Source organism: Lampetra fluviatilis, chromosome 13 (assembly GCF_964198595.1).
Source record: "Lampetra fluviatilis chromosome 13, kcLamFluv1.1, whole genome shotgun sequence".
In the NCBI taxonomy this organism is placed as follows: Eukaryota; Metazoa; Chordata; class Hyperoartia; order Petromyzontiformes; family Petromyzontidae; genus Lampetra; species Lampetra fluviatilis.
In genome coordinates, this window is record NC_136287.1 from 15,178,939 (window position 1) to 15,198,080 (window position 19,142).

A 19,142-nucleotide genomic window follows, 5' to 3' on the forward strand; every position below is an offset into this window, starting at 1 on the left:
TTCCCGATCCGAGTTGGCGGTCTGCGGAGGCTTCCGTGGTGGGGCGCCAGGCTGGCTGGGTGTGGGAAGTGACCCACAGGTTGAAGCGGCGCCCAGGCGCGCGCGTGGCGCAGCGATCACGAGAAGTCCCCCGACAGGGGCAGCGCTGCGCTGCACGTGGAAGTGCGACGTAGAACTGTTACAGGCGCTAGGATTTAGAATCGTTTTCATTTAGAAAAATGCGTTGAACGTTTTTGAGGGTTGAGAGTGATGCGCGGGTCCAGAGACTGGTGACCTCTGAGTTGAATGCGCTGTAAGGTGGGTTCACACACACAGGGAGGGAGGAGGACCGATGCAAGTTAACATTCCGCTGGTGGGCAAAGACATCCCCAACGTTTCCACTCTGTCACCTCCATCCACCACTCCTTCAAATCGTCTCTATGGAATCCCGGCCGGGTTCTTACGGATCGGGATTCCCAGCGCGGGTCTCACGGATCGGGATCGAAAATCCTGGCGTGGAGCTCACGAATTGGGGTCAGGAATCACGGCCTGGATCTCACGGATCGAGATCGGGAATCCCAGCCTGGATTTCACGGATCGGGATCTAAAATCCCGACCTGGATTTTCCGGATTGCGATCGAAAATCACGGCCTGGATATCATGACACGGGAATCCCGGTATGGATTTCACGGATCGGGAATCCTGGTGTGGATCTCGGTTCAGGGTTATGTCGGCCTGGGTCCAATTACATAAAACAACGTAAGTAAATGTCCGCCCATAACTCACGTACTGTTAGTAGCAAACTGAAGAGAGACTTTTTACGGCACCGGTGGGCGTCTGCATTCCGGACTTCACAGATGGAATGTCACTCCGGTCCAGCTAGAAGAGACTCCACTCCACGATTTCCTGTGCCGCGTCCTCGCGCCCACAAAGAGTTTGGTGCAGAGATGGAGGCGCAGTGAGAGGGACGCGGGGAGGAGAAGCAGCACGACGACATCGGAGACACGGGGGAGACACGGGGAGGCACGGGGGAGACACGGGGGAGACACGGGGAGACGGACGGCACGGGGGAGACACGGGGAGACGGACGGCACGGGGGAGACACGGGGAGACGGGCACTCGCGTCGGTACGGACAGAGGCCACTCTCTCCCCCCCTCCTCCTCCTCTGTGTCTCGTGTGTTTGTATCCCATGGTCTCGTGTTTGTGTCTCATTGTGCAAGTGTGTGTATGTGCACCTGTGTGTGCATCGTTATGTATGTACGCGTGTAAGTTTGTGGGTCTTTGTGTCCTATATGTGCGCGTGTGTGTGGGTCTCTCCGCGTGTGTTGTTGTTGTGTGGGGCACCATTCTTTGTGCCCGTGTGGGGATCGGACTGCGATTCCCGCTCACAACCAACATTGCACCGGTCCTGGGCCTCCCCTCGATCGACTCAACCTTAAATGAGTACGTCTTGGCGATATGTAAACATGGCCATTAGGGAGACAAAGGCGGCCGAGCGTGGTGCCATCCACCCCCTCGCGATCCGGCCTTAATAGGTGCTCGCTAACAGAACTTGCCCCGACTGTGTTAAAGGCCACACGGGGGGTGGGGGGTCTTTGTGTCTCTGTGCTGCGGTGTTCTACTCTTGGACCCCTCTAATGGAACATCTGTGCCGGTCAGAATCATTCAGGCTGGCCTGCCTACGATCCATCCTGGGCTTAACCTGCAGGCTGGATTGTGTGAGGAGCTCACAAATCCTTGCAAGATGTGGACACAATCCCATCGGTGAGCTCCTCCGGCAGGCAAGGCTGCGTTGGCTGGGTCATGTAGCCCGCATGCCCAGCCACCGCATGCCCAAGTAGCTTCTGTTCGGCCGGATCGAGGGGGCTAAACGGGCGCGGCACGGGCTAGAGAAGAGATGGAGTGATGTGGTACGGGAGGACGTGGAGCTGAGTGGACTTGCCGATGACTGGTACCAGCGGTGTCAAGATCGGCCTCTGTGGAGGAGGAGGCTCGTGAAGGACGCTACTGGGCAGTTGGAGGCAGTCGCCCTCCAACAACAACGGAGGGCAGAGGAGCGATGCTCACAACAACGAGCGGAGCACCGGTAGGATAAAATAAAGCAAGTTGGTACAGCAGGGGATACAGCTGGTGCATCCGCCAATCATTTCAGTCAGCCAACCTATGGTACCTGGATCTGTCCTGTAACATGCTGTCAGGGAGCCTTCGGCACTTCACCTGGCCTCAAGGTGCACCTGGCCTGGCACAGGCGCCGTGGTGACGTCACCGTCACTTAATAGCAGGTCTTGGTCTCTTCTTGACGTGCATCACTCGTGCTACAGCCACGGGCATCTCCACGTGCCATGGACCTCTGTGGTCATCTCGGCCTCAGCTTGGTGGTGTTAGGTGTAAACAGCCACAGTGCGGCGAGGATGATGATGTGTGTTTTCTGTGGCCAGCATCATGATCTGTGCATTTACATGGCGCTTATATAATAATTTATCTTGGAGAGCCACACTGAGTCGTGTGACCATTCTTCAGGAGGATTCGGCATTGTTTTTTTTTATTTTAAGATGTTTTTAGCCAACTAATGGTGAGTGGTTATTATATAAGTCGGAGGTAACCGGAGCACCCGGAGAAAACCCACGTCTGAAGAGGCAACTCTCCCTCCCCGTACACCCACGGGAAGGGAGTTTACAACATTTGTGCCGAGATCCACCAACCCTCACCTCCACGGTGCTTATCACAGGTCACGTGCGTAGCCACCGCCGCCCGGCACAAATGCCTCGACAACTCAAAGTGACTTACGTCAACATGTTGTCTCGCACATGCTAAGGGCACGCACCCCACTTGATCTCTCCGTTTTGGTACATTATGCTGTGTGACACGCACCTGTAGTTGTGTTTCTCGATGTTGCATAGATTTATAATAGGTTATAGTTGTTGTGTATTGGTCTGAGAGCTGTGTAAACATTAAACCACAGAGGTTGCGTTTCACAATTGATGTGCTGGGTGCGTCATTGCATCGCGGTGGCTGGAGATATTTTCATCCAGCGGTGGATTCACAGACGACCAAAACAATATTGCGATGTATACAGACAGCCATTATGCAACTGCACTGAGCAGAGTTGTACAGTGCTTCAACTTCATATTTCGGTTTTAAGTTGCTGTGAAGAACAGACGCGTCCGGCTGACCTGGGCAGGCTGCTGTGTGCAGCTCCCACGGTGCTCACACTCAGGGGACTGGGATTCCTCTGGCTCGTCGTCACCAAGACGCGCCTCTCTTGTGCACGCCAGCCACACAGCTGGATCACAATCAGCACGCCCTGCTTAATTATTAATTATTAAGAGAATGTTTGTATGTTGAAATTATTTTGTTGACAACCGTGCTAATCGTAGGAAGAGCCTCCTATTTTTCTGTTTCATGTGCACAGTATTCGTGGTTTCCCTATTTGTGGTTTTCCTATTCGCGGTGAATTGGCAGATACCAACCCCACGAGCTGATCTACAGAAAACAGAATTATTTCTCACAGATTGGCCTCCTTCAATGCGCAACAAGTTGTGTTTAACACGGGCTTGACTCGCAAGACTAAGTAAGTCATAATTAATACATATACACAATACTATTACGTCATCAGTCTCTTCGTCGCCTGGTCACGTTCCACCAAAAAAACACTTGGTCTGACAATATCGTTGAGCGTTGTTGCTGACGATGAGGCTGCGAGTAGCAGAGACGAGGGACAAGAGCCACGGTGGATCTGCAGTCGATGCCTGAGCCGGCCCATGCAGGCGTCAGCTGCTGCAGAGCAAACCTCCACACGTCGGGCCATCTCGACCTGCAACAGGGCCAGGGAACGAGCTACGTCTGCAGTGAAGTGAAAAGAGGACTATCCCTTGTCGGTCCTCCGCTCCAGTGGCATCTGGTGTAGAAACCGTGCACAGCCGACGGTGGTCTAAGCACCAACACTGAGCGTGCATAGGGAGGCCCGTGCCCCTCACAAAATTAACGCATTGGCGATGTTTGTGTCCGTGCAGGTGCCATGGCGACAGTGGTGCTGGTGCCGCTGGTGCTGCTGCTGTGCATGACGAGGGTGTGCATGGGTGCGGGGGTGGCTGAGAGGTGCGTGCGACCTGCCGCGTGCGAGTCCCTCGCCTACAACTCGTGTCTGGGCGCCGCTCTGCCCTACCCGCAAACGGCGCTCGTCCTCGCCAGCGATTCGCGCTCGCAACACGACGCGCAGGCCAACCTGCAGCTCTGGGCAGGTATGTGTGTGCGGCGCCATGTACACAACGCACACAGAATGTAAATGACACGCACAACGTACACCGGTGCACGCAACAAGCACACTCGTGCGCCACACACGTGTGCCACACTAGTGTGCCACACAACGTACACCATGTAGAGAACGCACGTGCACGACGCACGTGCACGTATGCAACCCGCACGCAACTTATAAGTGCAATGTACGCAAACGACACGCGTGCGCAAAGCGCGCACGACACGCACGTGGCCGGTTGTTGCCGTGCGAGTGACGCGGCGTGGCCATGTGTTACAGAGCTGCGGAGGGTGCCGCGCTGCTGGGAGGTGGTGCAGCCGCTGCTGTGCGCCGTCTATATGCCGCGCTGCAGCGCCGGCGTCGTGGAGCTGCCGAGCCGCGCTCTCTGCCACGCGACGCGTGCGCCGTGCGCCGTGGTGGCGCGCACGCCGCACGGTTGGCCCGACTTCCTGTCCTGCCAGCCCGAGCGCTTCCCCGACGGATGCCCGGTGAGTCGCGAGCGACGAGTGCCTGACCCAACTCGCTGGCCTCCCTCTCACCCCTTGCTCCCGTCCTCACCTGCCTGCGCGCTAGTGGATGGCAACTTAAAGATCTACATCAGTGTGAATGCCCAGCGACAGCTTCAGCTGAGTGAATGGCTGCTGCTGCTGCCTCTGTGACACTGGCGGGAGAAAGCACAACTCGCTGTCGGCTCGTGCCATGGTTACTCTGCCATCTAAATCACCAGTTGATGCTGAGCTGTCAATTTTGTGCGGTAACTTGACTTGCGATTGTATTGATATATCCTCGTCTGTTTACATTTGGATGTTTCTGGAACTTAATGTCACTGTGAATAGTATCCAAATGTAATTTGTTCAATATGTATTACTTAATGTTTGTGTGAACTACTTTAGATTCCTTCTGTAATGTGATTGTTTTGCTCTAGTTGTTGCCCTCTGATTGCTCTGTTGCTCTGCTTTGTTTGCATGTTATTGCTCTTGTCATTTTGGTGACACAGGTCACTCTTCTTAAGCAGTCTCTTGAATTCTCACTTGGTCGAACAAAATTAAAGCTCACCATGTAATCTCTGCACAGTAGGGGGAGCACTTTACCATGTGCCCTGTAATGAGACTTACTTGCAAGCCTGGCTGTGTGTTGCTTCTCGGTGTTGTGCCCTTGCTAGTGACCGGGTGTTGTGTCCGTGTGTTGTGGCCGAGCGTTGTTTCCCTGTGTTGACTCTCCCTGTCTCGTTGAGTCCCCACCTGGTGAAGCAAACCAGAGTTGAACATGAGCGCGTGGTGGCGGTACCGCTGGGCGTGTCTGGCGTCTGCAGAACACGGTGCAGAGCGTGCACTTCAACACGACGTCGAGCTGCGCCGCTCCGCTCGTGCGCACCGACAACCCCGCCAGCTGGGTGCGCGACGTGGAGGGCTGCGGCCTTCCCTGCAGCAGCCCCCTGTACACGGCCGAGGAGCATGCCGCCATGCGCACGGCCACCGCGGCCATGGGCGCCCTCGCCCTCGTCTCGGAGATCTTTACCCTGGTGCGGGCGGATGCATTGCGCAGCGCACAGCACGTAGCACACAATGCACAGCATGCAGCGCACCGCACACAGCACGCAGCGCACAACGTGCAGTGCAAAGGGCGCAGCACACAGCAGACAGTACGCAAACGCACAGCTGTTGTTTTCATGGAAGTTGTTCATGTTAAATAGATTAAAAAACAAATAATGCGCGAAGAATTTTTGTGGTGGAGTCCTTTGGACATTTTTTGTGGGCCCCTCTATGGCACGTGGGGCAGCATCCTGCTGAGTGAGATTTCTGAATTGATTCTCGAAACAGAGATATCGCGCCAAAAATACGCCTCGGCATAATTTGGGAAAAGACTTAAAAAAAGATACATTCCAAATACAAATTAGGGTGAAATCAATGGCAGTTTTCATAGCAATGTGAAATTTACAGGTTTGAGTTTGCAAATGGAGATGAGCACTGCCCCACACCCATGTCAGCAGGGAGACTTTGACTTAAATAAGATTGGAGTGGTCTTCACGAGTCCAGCGACTAATCAGAAACAAGAACTGAGAGATTTTGATTTAAAGCTTTCGTGACTGGTTTTTTCGGTAAAGTCACGTAGAAGGGAAATAATAAAATAATATTAATATAAAACAATAAAAATTCTCACGACGTTTCGACTGCAACACAAGTAATCATCATCAGGTGTGAAATCCACAGCAAGAAAATTTGATAATTTGTGTTATATTTATATTATTTTATTATTTCCCTTCTACGTGACTTTACCGAAAGAACCAAGATTATGACTGAGAGATTGTTAGTACAGACCTTGGAGGTCACTGTCAGCATCGACTGTGCAGCAGTTGCTGGATCTGGCGGAGGTGAAAAGGCGTCGTTATCGAGGTGCGGCGGTAGCTTCAACGGCTGTGGCCACGACGACGTCGCAGTGTTGATTAAGAATTGACTGGAGTGTTGATTAAGAATTGACTGGAGATTCACGTGAGAATGTCCCACGTCTTACACTCGAGTGCTGCGTTGTGTTGCCCCATGGACTCGGCGTTAAGGAGAGGAGTGAGATGTTGGATGCGAGTGGAGAGCGAGCGGTGCGTGGTTGCCCGCGGTTGTGGCGTGCCGAGGAGAACGAGGTGGTGGTGGTGACCGCTGTTTGCGCAGGCGACGTTTGTTGGCGACTGGCAGCGCTCACGGCGTTACCCGGCCGTCGTGATTTGCTATATCAACGCCTGCTTCCTGGTGGCGAGCGCCGGGTGGCTCGCTCAGTTCCTCAGCGACGCTCGGCAGGACATCACATGCCGGCACGACGGCACACCTCGCTTGGGAGAGCCCACGTATGGCCCGCCCCTCTCGCTTGCTCGCCACGCACACACACACGGCCATCGTCACTTGCACACTCATTAATTCTATAACGCAAGGCTCCATGCATGCACGTAGACTCATTGTATCATATCGACACAAACGCTCTCATATTATATGGGTGGCTAAGTGGTAGAGGGGAGCAGTCCATCATCCATCTCTCCGCGTCAAGAGTGGTTTCGCTAATGGATAGACCTGATCTACCATATGAATGTGTCATTTCTACCAAGAGATGAGCACTGCCTCAGTACTCAATTGGGCAGGATGTCACTGTGACCCGTGCGTGTGTGCGCAGGTCAAGCGAGACGCTGTCGTGCGTCATCATCTTCGTGCTCATCTACTATCCGCTCATGGCGGCCGTGTGCTGGTTCGTGTGTCTGGCGTACGCGTGGAACGCGTCGTTCCGGGCCCTGGGCACGCCGCAGCGGCCCTTGGCTCGCAAGACATCCTACTTCCACCTGGCATGCTGGTCGCTGCCCTTCGTGTTGACGGTCGCCATATTGGCACTGCAGCAGGTGCCACCCCGATGCTCGATCTTGTCGCTGTGGCGCCCCGGGTCGCTCTTGCAAATGAGGCTCATCCTGGTCTCTGGGGTTATTGTCTGATGACGCAAAATCAACTTGAGAACTAAAACAATCCGCTGTTCTGCAGAGAGTATGTGATAGCGAGTGTGTGTGTGTGAGAGCGAGTGTGTTCGCCTGGGGAGAGGTAGTGTCGCGGTCAGCAAGCTGCGCTACGAACCCGGGGACCCGAGTTCTATTCCTGATCATGGCCAACACCAGTGACGGGTATCTGAACCGGTCCTGGGCCTCCCCTAGGTCGACTCGGCCTAAAATGAGTACCTGGTGCGGTGTGTAAACATCACCACGAGGGAGACAAAGGCGGCTGGCCATGGTGCTGGCCACCCACCCCCCTCATGTGCCGTGCCGGCCTTCATAGGAGCTAACAGCACTTTCCCTAACAGTTTGTGAAGGCTATATGGGGGATCTTTGTGTTAGCCTGCGCGAGTGAGTGGAGTTTGCATCATCTCTCTCCCGCTGGTCGCATGGATTGTTCTGTAGGTCCTCCTTGTTTTTCCCTCCATGTTTAGACACATGCGCTAAGATTTGTTGGCTGCTACTATAAATTCCCACGTGTGATGATTGAGCCACTTCGATCAACGATCATGTGCGACCAGCTTGCCTCTGAAAAAGAGCTCATATCTCAGTGGGCTTCACCTGGTAAAATAAAAGTTAGTTTAGTTAATAGTTTAGTCGAAACTGCTCCACTGGTTCAGTCGCTGGCTCGCTCACCGGCGGTCATTCGACTCCTTTTCACTCTTCTGTCGCTACTACTGTGGTTACTGTCGTCGTCAATTTCACTCATTGACTCCAACATCATTGTCGAGGACTCAGCCAGACACTGAAGGGTCACCTCACTTTGCTTAGATTTGAGATTCCCTCGCACCATCTCTTTTGCAAGCTTTCATAACAATCTTGCCCATTTCAAGAAACATGGTAACTCTTAGGTGCTTGCGAAACAGCACTTGCTCGAGCAGTCTGTTAAGGCTATGGGGGGGGGGTGGGGTTCAGAAGTGAGTGTAGCACGAGCACCTGTGAGTGCAGTGAGTCGAGGAGTGAATGTGTGTGTGGTGCGAGTCGAGGAGTGAATGTGTGTGTGGTGCGAGTCGAGGAGTGAATGTGTGTGTGGTGCAAAGTCGAGTGAGCGCATCACGAGTGCGTTGTGTGCGTGTGTTCCTACATGTTTCCATGTGCAGGTGGATGGAGACTCCATGTCTGGCGTGTGCTTCGTGGGATATCGCGACCCCCACTTTCGCGCCGGCTTTGTGCTGGCGCCGGTCGGTGTGGCCACCGTCGCCGGGGGCTACTACCTCGCGCGTGGTGAGTTGACGTCGCTCCGGCTCTCGCTGTGCAGCCAACTTTGATCAATGCGCTAATTTATCCAGGAAAGCCTCACCGATTCTCAAGGGTCCAGCTATGTTTTTTGCATTATAATAATGATCTTTGCATTTATACGGCGCTTGCTTACATGCCGCGGCAACTCGAAGCGCCATACATCGCAGTTCATCTCAAACGCTCGAAGGGGGGCACCCCGAGTGGCAGCTGTCCCCGTGCGGTACAAAGTGACTCCACACTGCCCTGCACTCAGGCATTCGCCTCCTCGTAGGGAGCGATGATCATGACACTGGTACACAATGGCCTACTCTTCTTTGAATGACATCACGGAATCTTTCATGTCCACTGTGAAGTGGACTGCACAGAGTATTTTATGGTTGATATACATCGTGGTATTAACCACGGCAGCCTTCCGAATTTGAACCATGAACCTCTTCAACAAGCGACGAATGTGCTGCCGCTGGGACAAGTCTCTTAGCTGCACGAGTCTGAAATGCCGCGTGGTTACCCGGGAGATGGGTGTTGCCAGTGTGCGGGGTGTAAAATATCACCACTGGGAAGACAAAGGGGGTCGAGTACTGTGCAGGCCTCATTTCTAAAGTGAAAACTAATTTCTTTAGAACTGCTCTGTTTAGTTTGCTGTCCTTCACCCGCACCTCCGATTAGTGCGGTTCGCTGCGTACGGAGTGAAAGAAGCTCAGCGTGCATACAGGCCTTTGCAGGTGCTCGCTAACAGCGCTTGCCGCAGCAGTCTGTTAAGGCTATACAGGGGAACTTTGTATTTTTTAAAGGTGTAGACATGTGGATGCGTTCGTGCGTCTACACTTTTTTGCACGTGGGTTGTTTCAGTTGTTTATGCACTATATTATTATGCACCCAGTTACATTCCTGGCCACTTCTAACATCAGTGGCAAATGATATTGGAACTTGTCCCCGAGTCTCCCCTGGTGGTTACAACCGTCAGTGATTATCTCACGCGGTGTATAAACATGGAAAATGGGGGCACAGGTGACTGGTTATGTATGCTGGCCACTTCACCGCCTCGTGCGCCATGCCAGCTTTACCGCATTCTCGCCAAGACCATTCGCCCCAACAGTTTGCGTGGCTACAAGGGTGATCTCTGCGCTCGTGTGTTCAGGGATGTTTACGCTGTTTCGCATAAGAAGATCCCACCCCGGGCTGCTCAGCCAGAAAGCGTCAACGAAGATCCAGGAGACGATCGTGCGGCTCGGTGAGACGATCACACAGCCTCGCCGAGCACATGCCGGGTGATGAATGTGCGATGCGGCTACGAGTCTCCGAGTCCCTGTGTCCCCTCGTCCCTTCGTCCCCATGTCCTGCAGTCCCCATGTCCCCATGTCCCCGAGTCCTCCAGTACCCGAGTCCCTGTGTCCCCTCGTCCCCATGTCCGGCAGTCCCCCAGTCTCCGTGTCCCTGAATCCTCCAGTCCGCATGTCCCCATGTCCCCGAGTCCTCCAGTACCCGAGTCCCTGTGTGCTCGAGTCTTCACCAGCTCATGTCACGGTCGGTCCAGGTGCAGTGAGGTCGTCTCATGGGTCACGCCATGAACACCAATACCTCAGTGGTCGGAGGATTGTTCTGTGAGGAGCAGGCTCATGTAAGTCACCACTGAGCAGGTGGAGGTATCGAGAATAAGACAGAAAGTTGGGTGAATGATGGTGGTGGTAATTGTGAAATGCATTAAAGAGGCTGGAACACACGATCCAGAAATACAACAATTCTACAAATAAATTGAACGCTGCTCTGTTATGCACGCACATTGATGAACTACACTGACGAGGGTGACTGTATGCTATGTCACGTGATGTTTATTCTCACGGGTAATGCAGTTTCAATATGAAATAACTGTTTTAAATTTCCTCTGCAAGCATTCATCTGGAGGGTGTAACGGTAAGTAGTGTGTATCCGCCACGGAGCCATGTGAGTCTATCGCATGGATGCATGACGTGCCCGCTCATGTGTGTTCTCACCAGTGTGGTGCACAGCTGTCGTGCAACTGTCAGCGTGGCTGTAGGTGCGGCTGTGAGTGTGGCTGTCAGTGTGGCTGTAGGTGTGGCTGTGAGTGTGGTTATAGTGCGGCTGTAGGTGTGGCTGTAGGTGTGGCTGTAGGTGCGGCTGTAGGTGCGGCTGTAGGTGCGGCTGTAGGTGCGGCTGTAGGTGCGACTGGGAGTGTGGTTGTCAGTGTGGCTGTAGGTGCGGCTGTGAGTGTGGCTGTAGTGCGGCTGGAGCTCGGCTGTCAGTGTGGGCTGTAATTGCGACTGGGTTTGCGCTCCACTGCTGCCCTACGTTACGCGTCGGTATCTTCCCTTTGAGACAATGGCACAAAATGAAGTCTTTCCACCGGTTACTGTCCCGTCCCAGCTGTGGAGATCGTTTTTCACCGAGCCAATTCTACACCCATGTTGAGGATTCTGTCAACCATACACAACCATTTCGTCTCGTACACCACACCGTGTTTGGCCAGCACACTGGAGGTCACAATAACTCACTCAACCACTCACCCATCCACTCACCCAACCACTCACCCAACCACTCACCCATCCACCCACTCACCAACTCCAGGTCATATTACTTCTCTTGTTGCTTCTTTCCTTGCACTGCTGCACTGAAATTCCCTCCCACTTTCTCTTCTACCCAAGCTCTCATCATAACCTCGCTCACTTCAAGATACCTGTTGACTCTTATCAATTACAACTTTGATGGTGCTGTTTGTTGCTGGCCACTTGACGTTTTGATCCTTTGGGCCTGTGCTCGGCAACTGTCTAAAAAAGTATCCAGCGCATCTTTGGCCTTCCCCTTCTGTCTTGCTCTGTGTTAGGCTGGAGCTCTCTCTGTCGGATCTTCTTTGTCAGTGTCATGTCTTGGCTTAGTTATTTCCTTGGTGCTTCTGTTCCTGCTGCTCTTTTCTGCAGTTTCATTTGCACTGTTTATATCACGTGATTGTTTCCGTGTCCTGTCTCGTACAGACGATCAGCGTAGAGGTAACAGCATTTTACTCACCTTGCATTTTACACAAATCGTGAAGGATTGCATCCGCAGTTGGACGTGCGGCGTGAGTGGCACTGGTTGACTGTGATTGAGGAATGGTCCCGTGCCCAGTAGCACGTGTGAGCGAGTGAGCGAGTGAGCGAGTGAAGTTCTGTGCGCTGCTGCTGCTACTCAGCAGATGCCTCCATCGGAACCCAGAGCGCTGGTCCTCTGTGCCATCCCCATCGGAGCCTCTGCTCACCCGCACGGGACTCAGCAGGCGCTTCTCTACGCGCCTGTTCCCGCCGCAGTAGATTAGATTATTACTGTTGTTGTTGGAGTTGCTAATCTAGTTGTTCCTGTGGTTGTTTCAAATGTGTAAATGAAGAGAATACCCACCGCAACAGATGTGATAGTGGGCAAGGCCGAGAGCTCTTGTACATGCTATACACGCCTTTGTGGTGTTAAATCCAGTTGTGGTTGATAACCCTAATTGTGGTGGTAGTTACGGTTGTTATGTTCATTGTTGTGATTGTGGTGGTGCTTATTGTTTTGATTGGTATGGAAGACGTGGTGGGTTGTTGTTGCGGCGATATTATTGTTGCGGTTGTCATGAGTGGCGCTGCGCATGTGTGCTTGCATGTGTAGGGGTGTTCGGCGTGCTGGCCTGGGGCTTCGTGCTGCTCACGTTCGGCTGCCACATCTACGACTTCCTGCACCGTGAGCAGTGGCAGCGCAGCCTCCGCGAGTACATCCTGTACGTATCTCCTCCTCGACACCTGCTGCTGCTGCCGCCGCTGACGCCACAACCGCCGTCTTGAAGAGTGACGCTGCTCCCGTGTCGTCCCACGCAGGTGCCGCTCCAACGTGGACCTGGGTTTCGTGAACGCGAGCGCGGGTTCGGGCACCGGCCCGGGCTCGCCACGTAAGTGCGAGCTGGGGGCACGGCCCGGCCTGCTGCTCGCCGTGGGGAACGTGGCGTGCGTGTTTGGCACCGGCATCACCATGAGCAGCTGGGTGTGGACGCGTGCCACGCTGCACACCTGGCGGCACACCTGGCTCCGGTACGTGGCTCAACCGGAACATGGCGCGCGCGGTGCGCGGTGCGGTGCTGCCGTGTTGTGCACGTTGTGCCGTGTAACTCCGGGCCGTGTCTGCGCCTGCCGTCCTCCGCCCTCAGGATCCTGGGCCGGAAGGACGATCGCCTGAAGCGGCTGCACCGGAGTCACATGATCGCGAAGGCGTTTGCGCGGCGTGGTGACATCCTGCACGACGCTCACGCACGCATCTCGCTCAGCCTGCAGAGCGAGCTCCCCGGGGGGGCCGTGGGTACGCACACAAACACAAAGATCCACCCTGTAGCATTTTACAGACTGTTGAAGCAGGTGCTGTAAGTGAGCACCTATGAAGGCCGGCACGGCACACGTGGGGGTGACTGGCTTTGTCTCCCCAACGCCGATGTTTACATCAGCATTGCCCTCCCTTCTCTCTACTCCTGCGAGACATGGACCTCTTTTGAAGAAACGTTTGCGCAGGCTTCAAACATTCAAGCTGGCCCTGTCGACGATCCATCCTGGGTTTAACCAGGCTGGATTTTGTGCTCATAGATGTTGGAAAGATCTGGACACAGTCCCATCGGTAAGCTTCTCTGGCAAGCAAGGCTGCACATGTCCAGCCACTACATGCCTCAAAAGCTTTTATTTGGCCGGATAGTGGGCTAAACAGGCGTGGCACAGGCTATAAAGGAGATGGACTGATGTGGTACAGAAGGATGTGGAGCTGATTGGACTCACCGATGACTGCTACCAGTGGTGTTAAGGCTGGGCCCTGTGGTGAGGCTCGTGAAGGATGCTTATGGGCAGTTGGAGGCAGTCGCCCTCCAGAAACAGCAGAGCACAGAGGAGTGACGGTCACAACAACGAGCGGAGCGACGGTCGAATTAAATGCAGCGAGGTGGTACAGTGAGGGGCACAGATGGTGCGTCTGCCAGCCATCTCAGTCAGTCAACCCATAACACCTGGGTCTGTCACGTGACTTCCTGTCAGCGAGCCTTCGTCACCTCACGTGGCCTCAAAGTGCACCTAGCCTGGCACAAGCACTGTGGTGGGACTCCTGCCATTTAGTGGCGAATGGCATCTGTTGTGTATATGTGAGGTGTCTCTGTGTGTGGAATCTGTGAGTGTGTACATACTTTCTGTTTATTTTGTGGCAGTTGGGATGGATCTGGACCTGGATGATTCTGGGAGCGACTCGTCATCCTGGATCAATCACGTTACCAAGATGGTGGCACGAAGAGGAGCCATTTTACCCAACGTGTCACGCACACCCACACCCGGTACCATACACGAGACACATGCTAAGCACACACTATACACACACACTATACACACACTACACATACACGCTATGCACACACATTATACACATGTTACACATACATGCTACACACGCACATTACACACTTGCTGCGCACACATTACACACATACTACATACACACGCTACACACCTCGCACATAATACGCAGGAACACAACACACATCCCGTACACACGGTACATAGCAACACGCAATAGTTGGACCTTATTGTTGTTCGTTGTTGCTGGAACGGATACTTGGCTCTGTATCAGCGATTGCCACAGCCGCACGCGATTCCCTGTGTGCGGAGCATGGGAGTAACAGCCGAGTCTGCACGTTCATTGTCTGTGAGCAGAGCCCTCGGATGTGAAGGCGCCGGTCGCGCATTCCAAGCCACATCACCGCTCTGGCACTCACCACCACAAGAAGAAGCGACGCAAGAAGCACAGGCCCCGAGACCTCGGCTCTGACCACGACCTCCTCCCTCACGACCTCGGCGCCGACCTCCCGGCCCCCGACGCGACCCCAAGGGTGCCGTGGCCCACAGGCGGCGTCCCCCGTCTCCCCAAGCTCCCGAGCAGGCCGTTCCTGGTGGCGGCCTACCCCGGGCCCGGGCATCCGAGTTCATTCTGGGAGGAGGGCGAGGCCAGGCAGGAGGAGGAGGGTGGCAGGAAGATGTGCTGGGGACAGCCGACGGCCGGCGCCACGGCCGGCGCGCCCCCCTGGGAGCAGCTCGTGAGCGCGACGCGACCGCGGCACCAGCCCGGGGCGTTCTGGGAAGGCCGGAGGGAGGCGGGGGTTCGCGACGCGCCGCCGGGTATCCCTCGCGCGCCGCGCAGCCTCAGCCCGCGGCGTGATCGCCGCGGCGAGGCCTTCCGCGCGGGGAGGCGGTGGTTGCCAGCGCAGAGCGATGTGCCGCCTCCCGATCCCCCCCCTTACTCGGCGGGCCTCCTGCCCGGCACGCTGCACGAGCACGGAGGCGGCGAGCCTCGCGCCGATCGTCGGCACCACCACCACCACTCGCAGCAGAGGGAGGAGAGCCTCTTCTGAGGCAACGGGGGCGGCTCGCTCGCTCGGACGCCTCCGGTCGCCGCTGTCGACCTCGAGTCGGATCCCCGGTCCGGTGTCAGACGCGGGGAGTCCCACATCTTACAAAAAAATTACATCATCCGTTTTCATTATACGTTCAGCGGTTTAAATACTCGTATTTAACAGGACGTGAAAAGCAAAGTTCAAACGATTTCCTGCTCATGAGCATTGAGGCATTGGTGCTCATCTCCTGTTTACAGCCCTGAGCCAGTGGTTTAAATTCCATATTGTTTTGGTAGGGGTGAGTCCATCTGCATAAAGTGGTACTCATTTGATCGAAAATGAAGGGGTGATGGGCCGCGTCAACCCCCAACCAAGATTTGAACTTGCAACTTTCCGAATGCGAGCCACTCTCACTGGCATTGGGCCACGAGAAGCATATACCCACGTCTTAATATTGAAATCACTGCGCCATCACATCCAGAAAGCGCCATAGGTCTTGTAGATGTATCGATTGCGTGGCAAGGATCGTGTTAATGAGTTGAACGTGTGTCCTACTCTTTGGGTTTTTCGGTAAAGTCACGTAGATAGAAATAATAATAAAATAATAATAAATCACGACGTTTCGATCGCAACACAAGCAATCATCTTCAGGTGAAAAAATACAGCAGGCGGACTGCTGAGGCAGGAAGAAATGTAGCGAGAGAGCTGCTACTGCAGCCAAAGGTTATAAAGATTTGAGATGGGTACAACCCAAGGGTAAGTGGGCGGGGCTAGAGATGGAATTTGCAAGTAAGATCGCAGAGCGAGGTACACCTCGGCCATTGTGTTGCTCGAGATTAGTCTGCTGATAGAGAACAAGGGAATTTGTCCCATGTGGGATGAGAAGCTTCACTTAAAGCGACTCCACTAGTAGCTGTGATGGCACAACCTGGGAGCTGTTCCCTGGAACAGTGGTGCTCTACTCACCGGGAGCTACTTTGGAAAGCTGATTCATCTCGTGATTTGCCACTAACCATAACACAATTGGAATATAAAATATACAAAATAAATTCTGAACGGGTTGGACACATGGATGGGGCTGTCGGGCTGGGGGCAGCATTCAGGGTAGGAGATGAAGGAGTTGGTGATGAGGTAAGACACTGTGGTAGGGACTTGTCGCAAATGTTAACTTCATGGAATTATTAATACTTTTCATAGAGATTCTGGTTAATTTTATTTTGAGAAGGAAGCTTTCTGACTTTGATTCAAGTTGTGGGTGTAACTGGGGACGACGCGTGCCCTAGCGCGGAGCTCAAGGTCTCGTGGTCTCGTCTCACCACAGCCTGCCGGCCTTGGCCCGTCTCCTCAAGCGGTGCCGTGGAGGCCGCTGTTTGTCTCGACTCGCTCGTGGCCGTGATGGTGCCGCGTCCCGTTCACCAGGCACTGCAACCGACTCTTGCGCGTTTGGTAGGATTTCATAGTCGTGCGGATGCCGTTGCGTAGACGGACGCCTGCGCACAGTGAGTGTTGCGGTACGACTGGAGGTGGGACTGCTAAAGGACGTAAAAGTATAAGGCTTTGTGCACTGAGCGGCGATGCGTACGCGTACAAGCCAGTAACGGCTGGTCATTAGTGACCTTTGAGGTCTGGCGTCACTAGAGAAACAGGAAAATTGGAAAAACAAAACTTGTACATTGTAAAGTTTATAATAACACGTTTATCTAATGTTTTACACTCCAGAGTGTATAGATCAGCAAGGGTGGCTGTAGTAACGGAATAAAGCAAAGCCGACCGCGCACTGGCCTCTGGCCCACACGGAGGCCGTGAGCATGGCGCGTGTTTAGGCCCGGCGACACTCGCTGCCGTCACCGCTCCAACGACTCCTCTCGCACGCGTGTTTCTGCTCTTACTCGTGCAGTTAAACTTTTTGCCTTTCATTCAAAATAACGCTGTTAAATGTTTCATTGTAGAATTTGCATGGAAAATTACTGTGAAATATTATGAATTGCTACTTAGCCAACGATGGGAAACGGTTGTTGTTGGACGTTAAAAGCCGTCTTCTTTCCAGGGTGGATACTGATGAAGTGTGTAGACGGTACTCTTTTTTATTTTTGCTTCCGCATGCAGCGGTGCACTGGCAAGCGGATGAGCGATGTCACCGTGCGAGCCTTTACTTGCATATCCACGGCGCTGACAGATCAGGGAGTTGGGGCTGGGGGCACAAGGGAGATCGATGATGCCCGTGGTAGGGATTCGCGATAGGGACTTGTGGTACAGAGTTGTGGTCCGAAGTCACGGTCTGGAGTCATGGAACGGTATCACAGGAGGGAGTCCACGGTAGGGAGTGGCACGCTGTGTGTGGCATGGGCGAGTAAAGCGCTATTGGGGAGTCTATGGTCTCCCAGGTGCGGAGTGTTTCTGGTTGGCAGAGGTCACTGGCATTAGGTTCATGATGGGTCCTCAGTTGACTGAGCGTGAGCTACGGTCGCCAACTGTCTGGTTTTGACCCAGGTTTTCAGGTGGCAGGAATTGATTTGAACCGAGCTCTGCTTCCAGTATTATGTTGCAACTGTATCACAACAGACTGCACAGTTTTAATAGACCCAGACCGAATGAGAAATGTCTGGGTCTGATCGACAGTGGGAAAGGCAGCCATCCTCGTGTGAGCTGCGCAGCGCTTCCCTTCTTCCCAATCACCTTCACCTGAAATGTGTTGGCTCGTAATAATGACCCAGTTTCGTTTTTCCCGGTTTGTGACGTTCAGAACAAAGAGGTTTCTTGTAAATACATGTCCTTCCGTCATGAAATATATATCTGTGTATATGTAGTATTGTTTAAAATGAAGTTAACATACATTTCTGGTAATGTTAATGCATTAAGACTTGTGCTTAAAGGAACAATTTTAGAAACTGTAATTCGCAGGCGGCCCTGCTAGGGCCAGCCGTGCAGCAAAGGTCTGTTACGATCGCGTGGCATTCCGCGTGCGTTTATAACATTGTATAGATAGAAGTGTTCCGCTGATGAAGGAAAGTGATGCTTATCTGCTTCACATTCTCCATGTATCTGGTGGTACAAGTTAGATGTTTCAAAGTTAATCGGTACATGAGTAAAAACCATCACCATCAGGATGGTTCGTGACAAATCTTCTTCCCAGATTTTATGAATGTTCATGCCGTGTGATGAATCTAATGTTATCATCTTCAAAAACTTCAATATTGCTGCCTCATCATAAGCACACATTTTCCGAGATTAAGGTACATGCTGTAAAACCGGTCCCCAGCCTTTTTGTACTGCGGATCGCCGTCAGCCCTCAACGTATTTGCACAGAACACGGCGCAGTAAAGCAATCCGGTGATTTGTGAAAATGACCGTGTCTGCAGCACCTCCACGGAGCACTCCTCGCACGGTCTGGTTGGAGCCTGCACCAGTGCCGTGCAGACCACAGCTTGGGAACCACCGCTGTCAAATGTTCTAACTATGCCTGCGTCGTTCACGACCACGGTAGCTAAAGCGTTTCATTGCAGCGATACAAGAACATTCGACTATTTGTACGTATATAGGGATGAGGCTCGCACAGATGAGAGCAAATGCAAGCACTGCTAGGCGAGGGAGACTTCATGGATTCGTGCGAGTTCGATTGTAGTACTTGGCTGCCCTGGGCAACTTTTACAAAGATATGTTTTTAATTAGTTTTTTTACCAATGCATCTTGTTTGGGACTTCGCCAATGCAGTAATGTTCAACTGTCCTCATATGTGCATTTTTTTAGATCTGTTTTGTTACATGGTCCAATAAAC

At 53.4% G+C, this 19,142-nt stretch overlaps 1 protein-coding gene across 2 annotated transcripts; it reads left to right on the forward strand.

Annotated features, from left to right (window-relative positions):
* The first annotated feature begins 830 nt into the window (after positions 1 to 830).
* SMO (smoothened, frizzled class receptor) lies at positions 831 to 19,137 on the forward strand. Of its 2 annotated transcripts, XM_078862412.1 has the most exons (13): positions 831 to 1,106; positions 3,994 to 4,221; positions 4,515 to 4,723; positions 5,548 to 5,757; positions 6,899 to 7,071; positions 7,392 to 7,611; positions 8,853 to 8,976; positions 10,130 to 10,222; positions 12,628 to 12,736; positions 12,834 to 13,043; positions 13,160 to 13,308; positions 14,192 to 14,314; positions 14,691 to 19,137. In XM_078862412.1, exons 2-13 carry the CDS (start codon positions 3,999 to 4,001, stop codon positions 15,383 to 15,385), a joined length of 2,538 nt encoding a protein of 845 aa, XP_078718538.1. In that variant the 5' UTR covers positions 831 to 1,106; positions 3,994 to 3,998; the 3' UTR covers positions 15,386 to 19,137. The 2 variants fall into 2 exon arrangements, with proteins under 2 accessions (XP_078718538.1, XP_078718539.1); XM_078862413.1 differs by lacking the exons at positions 6,899 to 7,071; positions 7,392 to 7,611 and having other exon boundaries at positions 14,691 to 19,136.
* Positions 19,138 to 19,142: the final 5 nt, after the last annotated feature.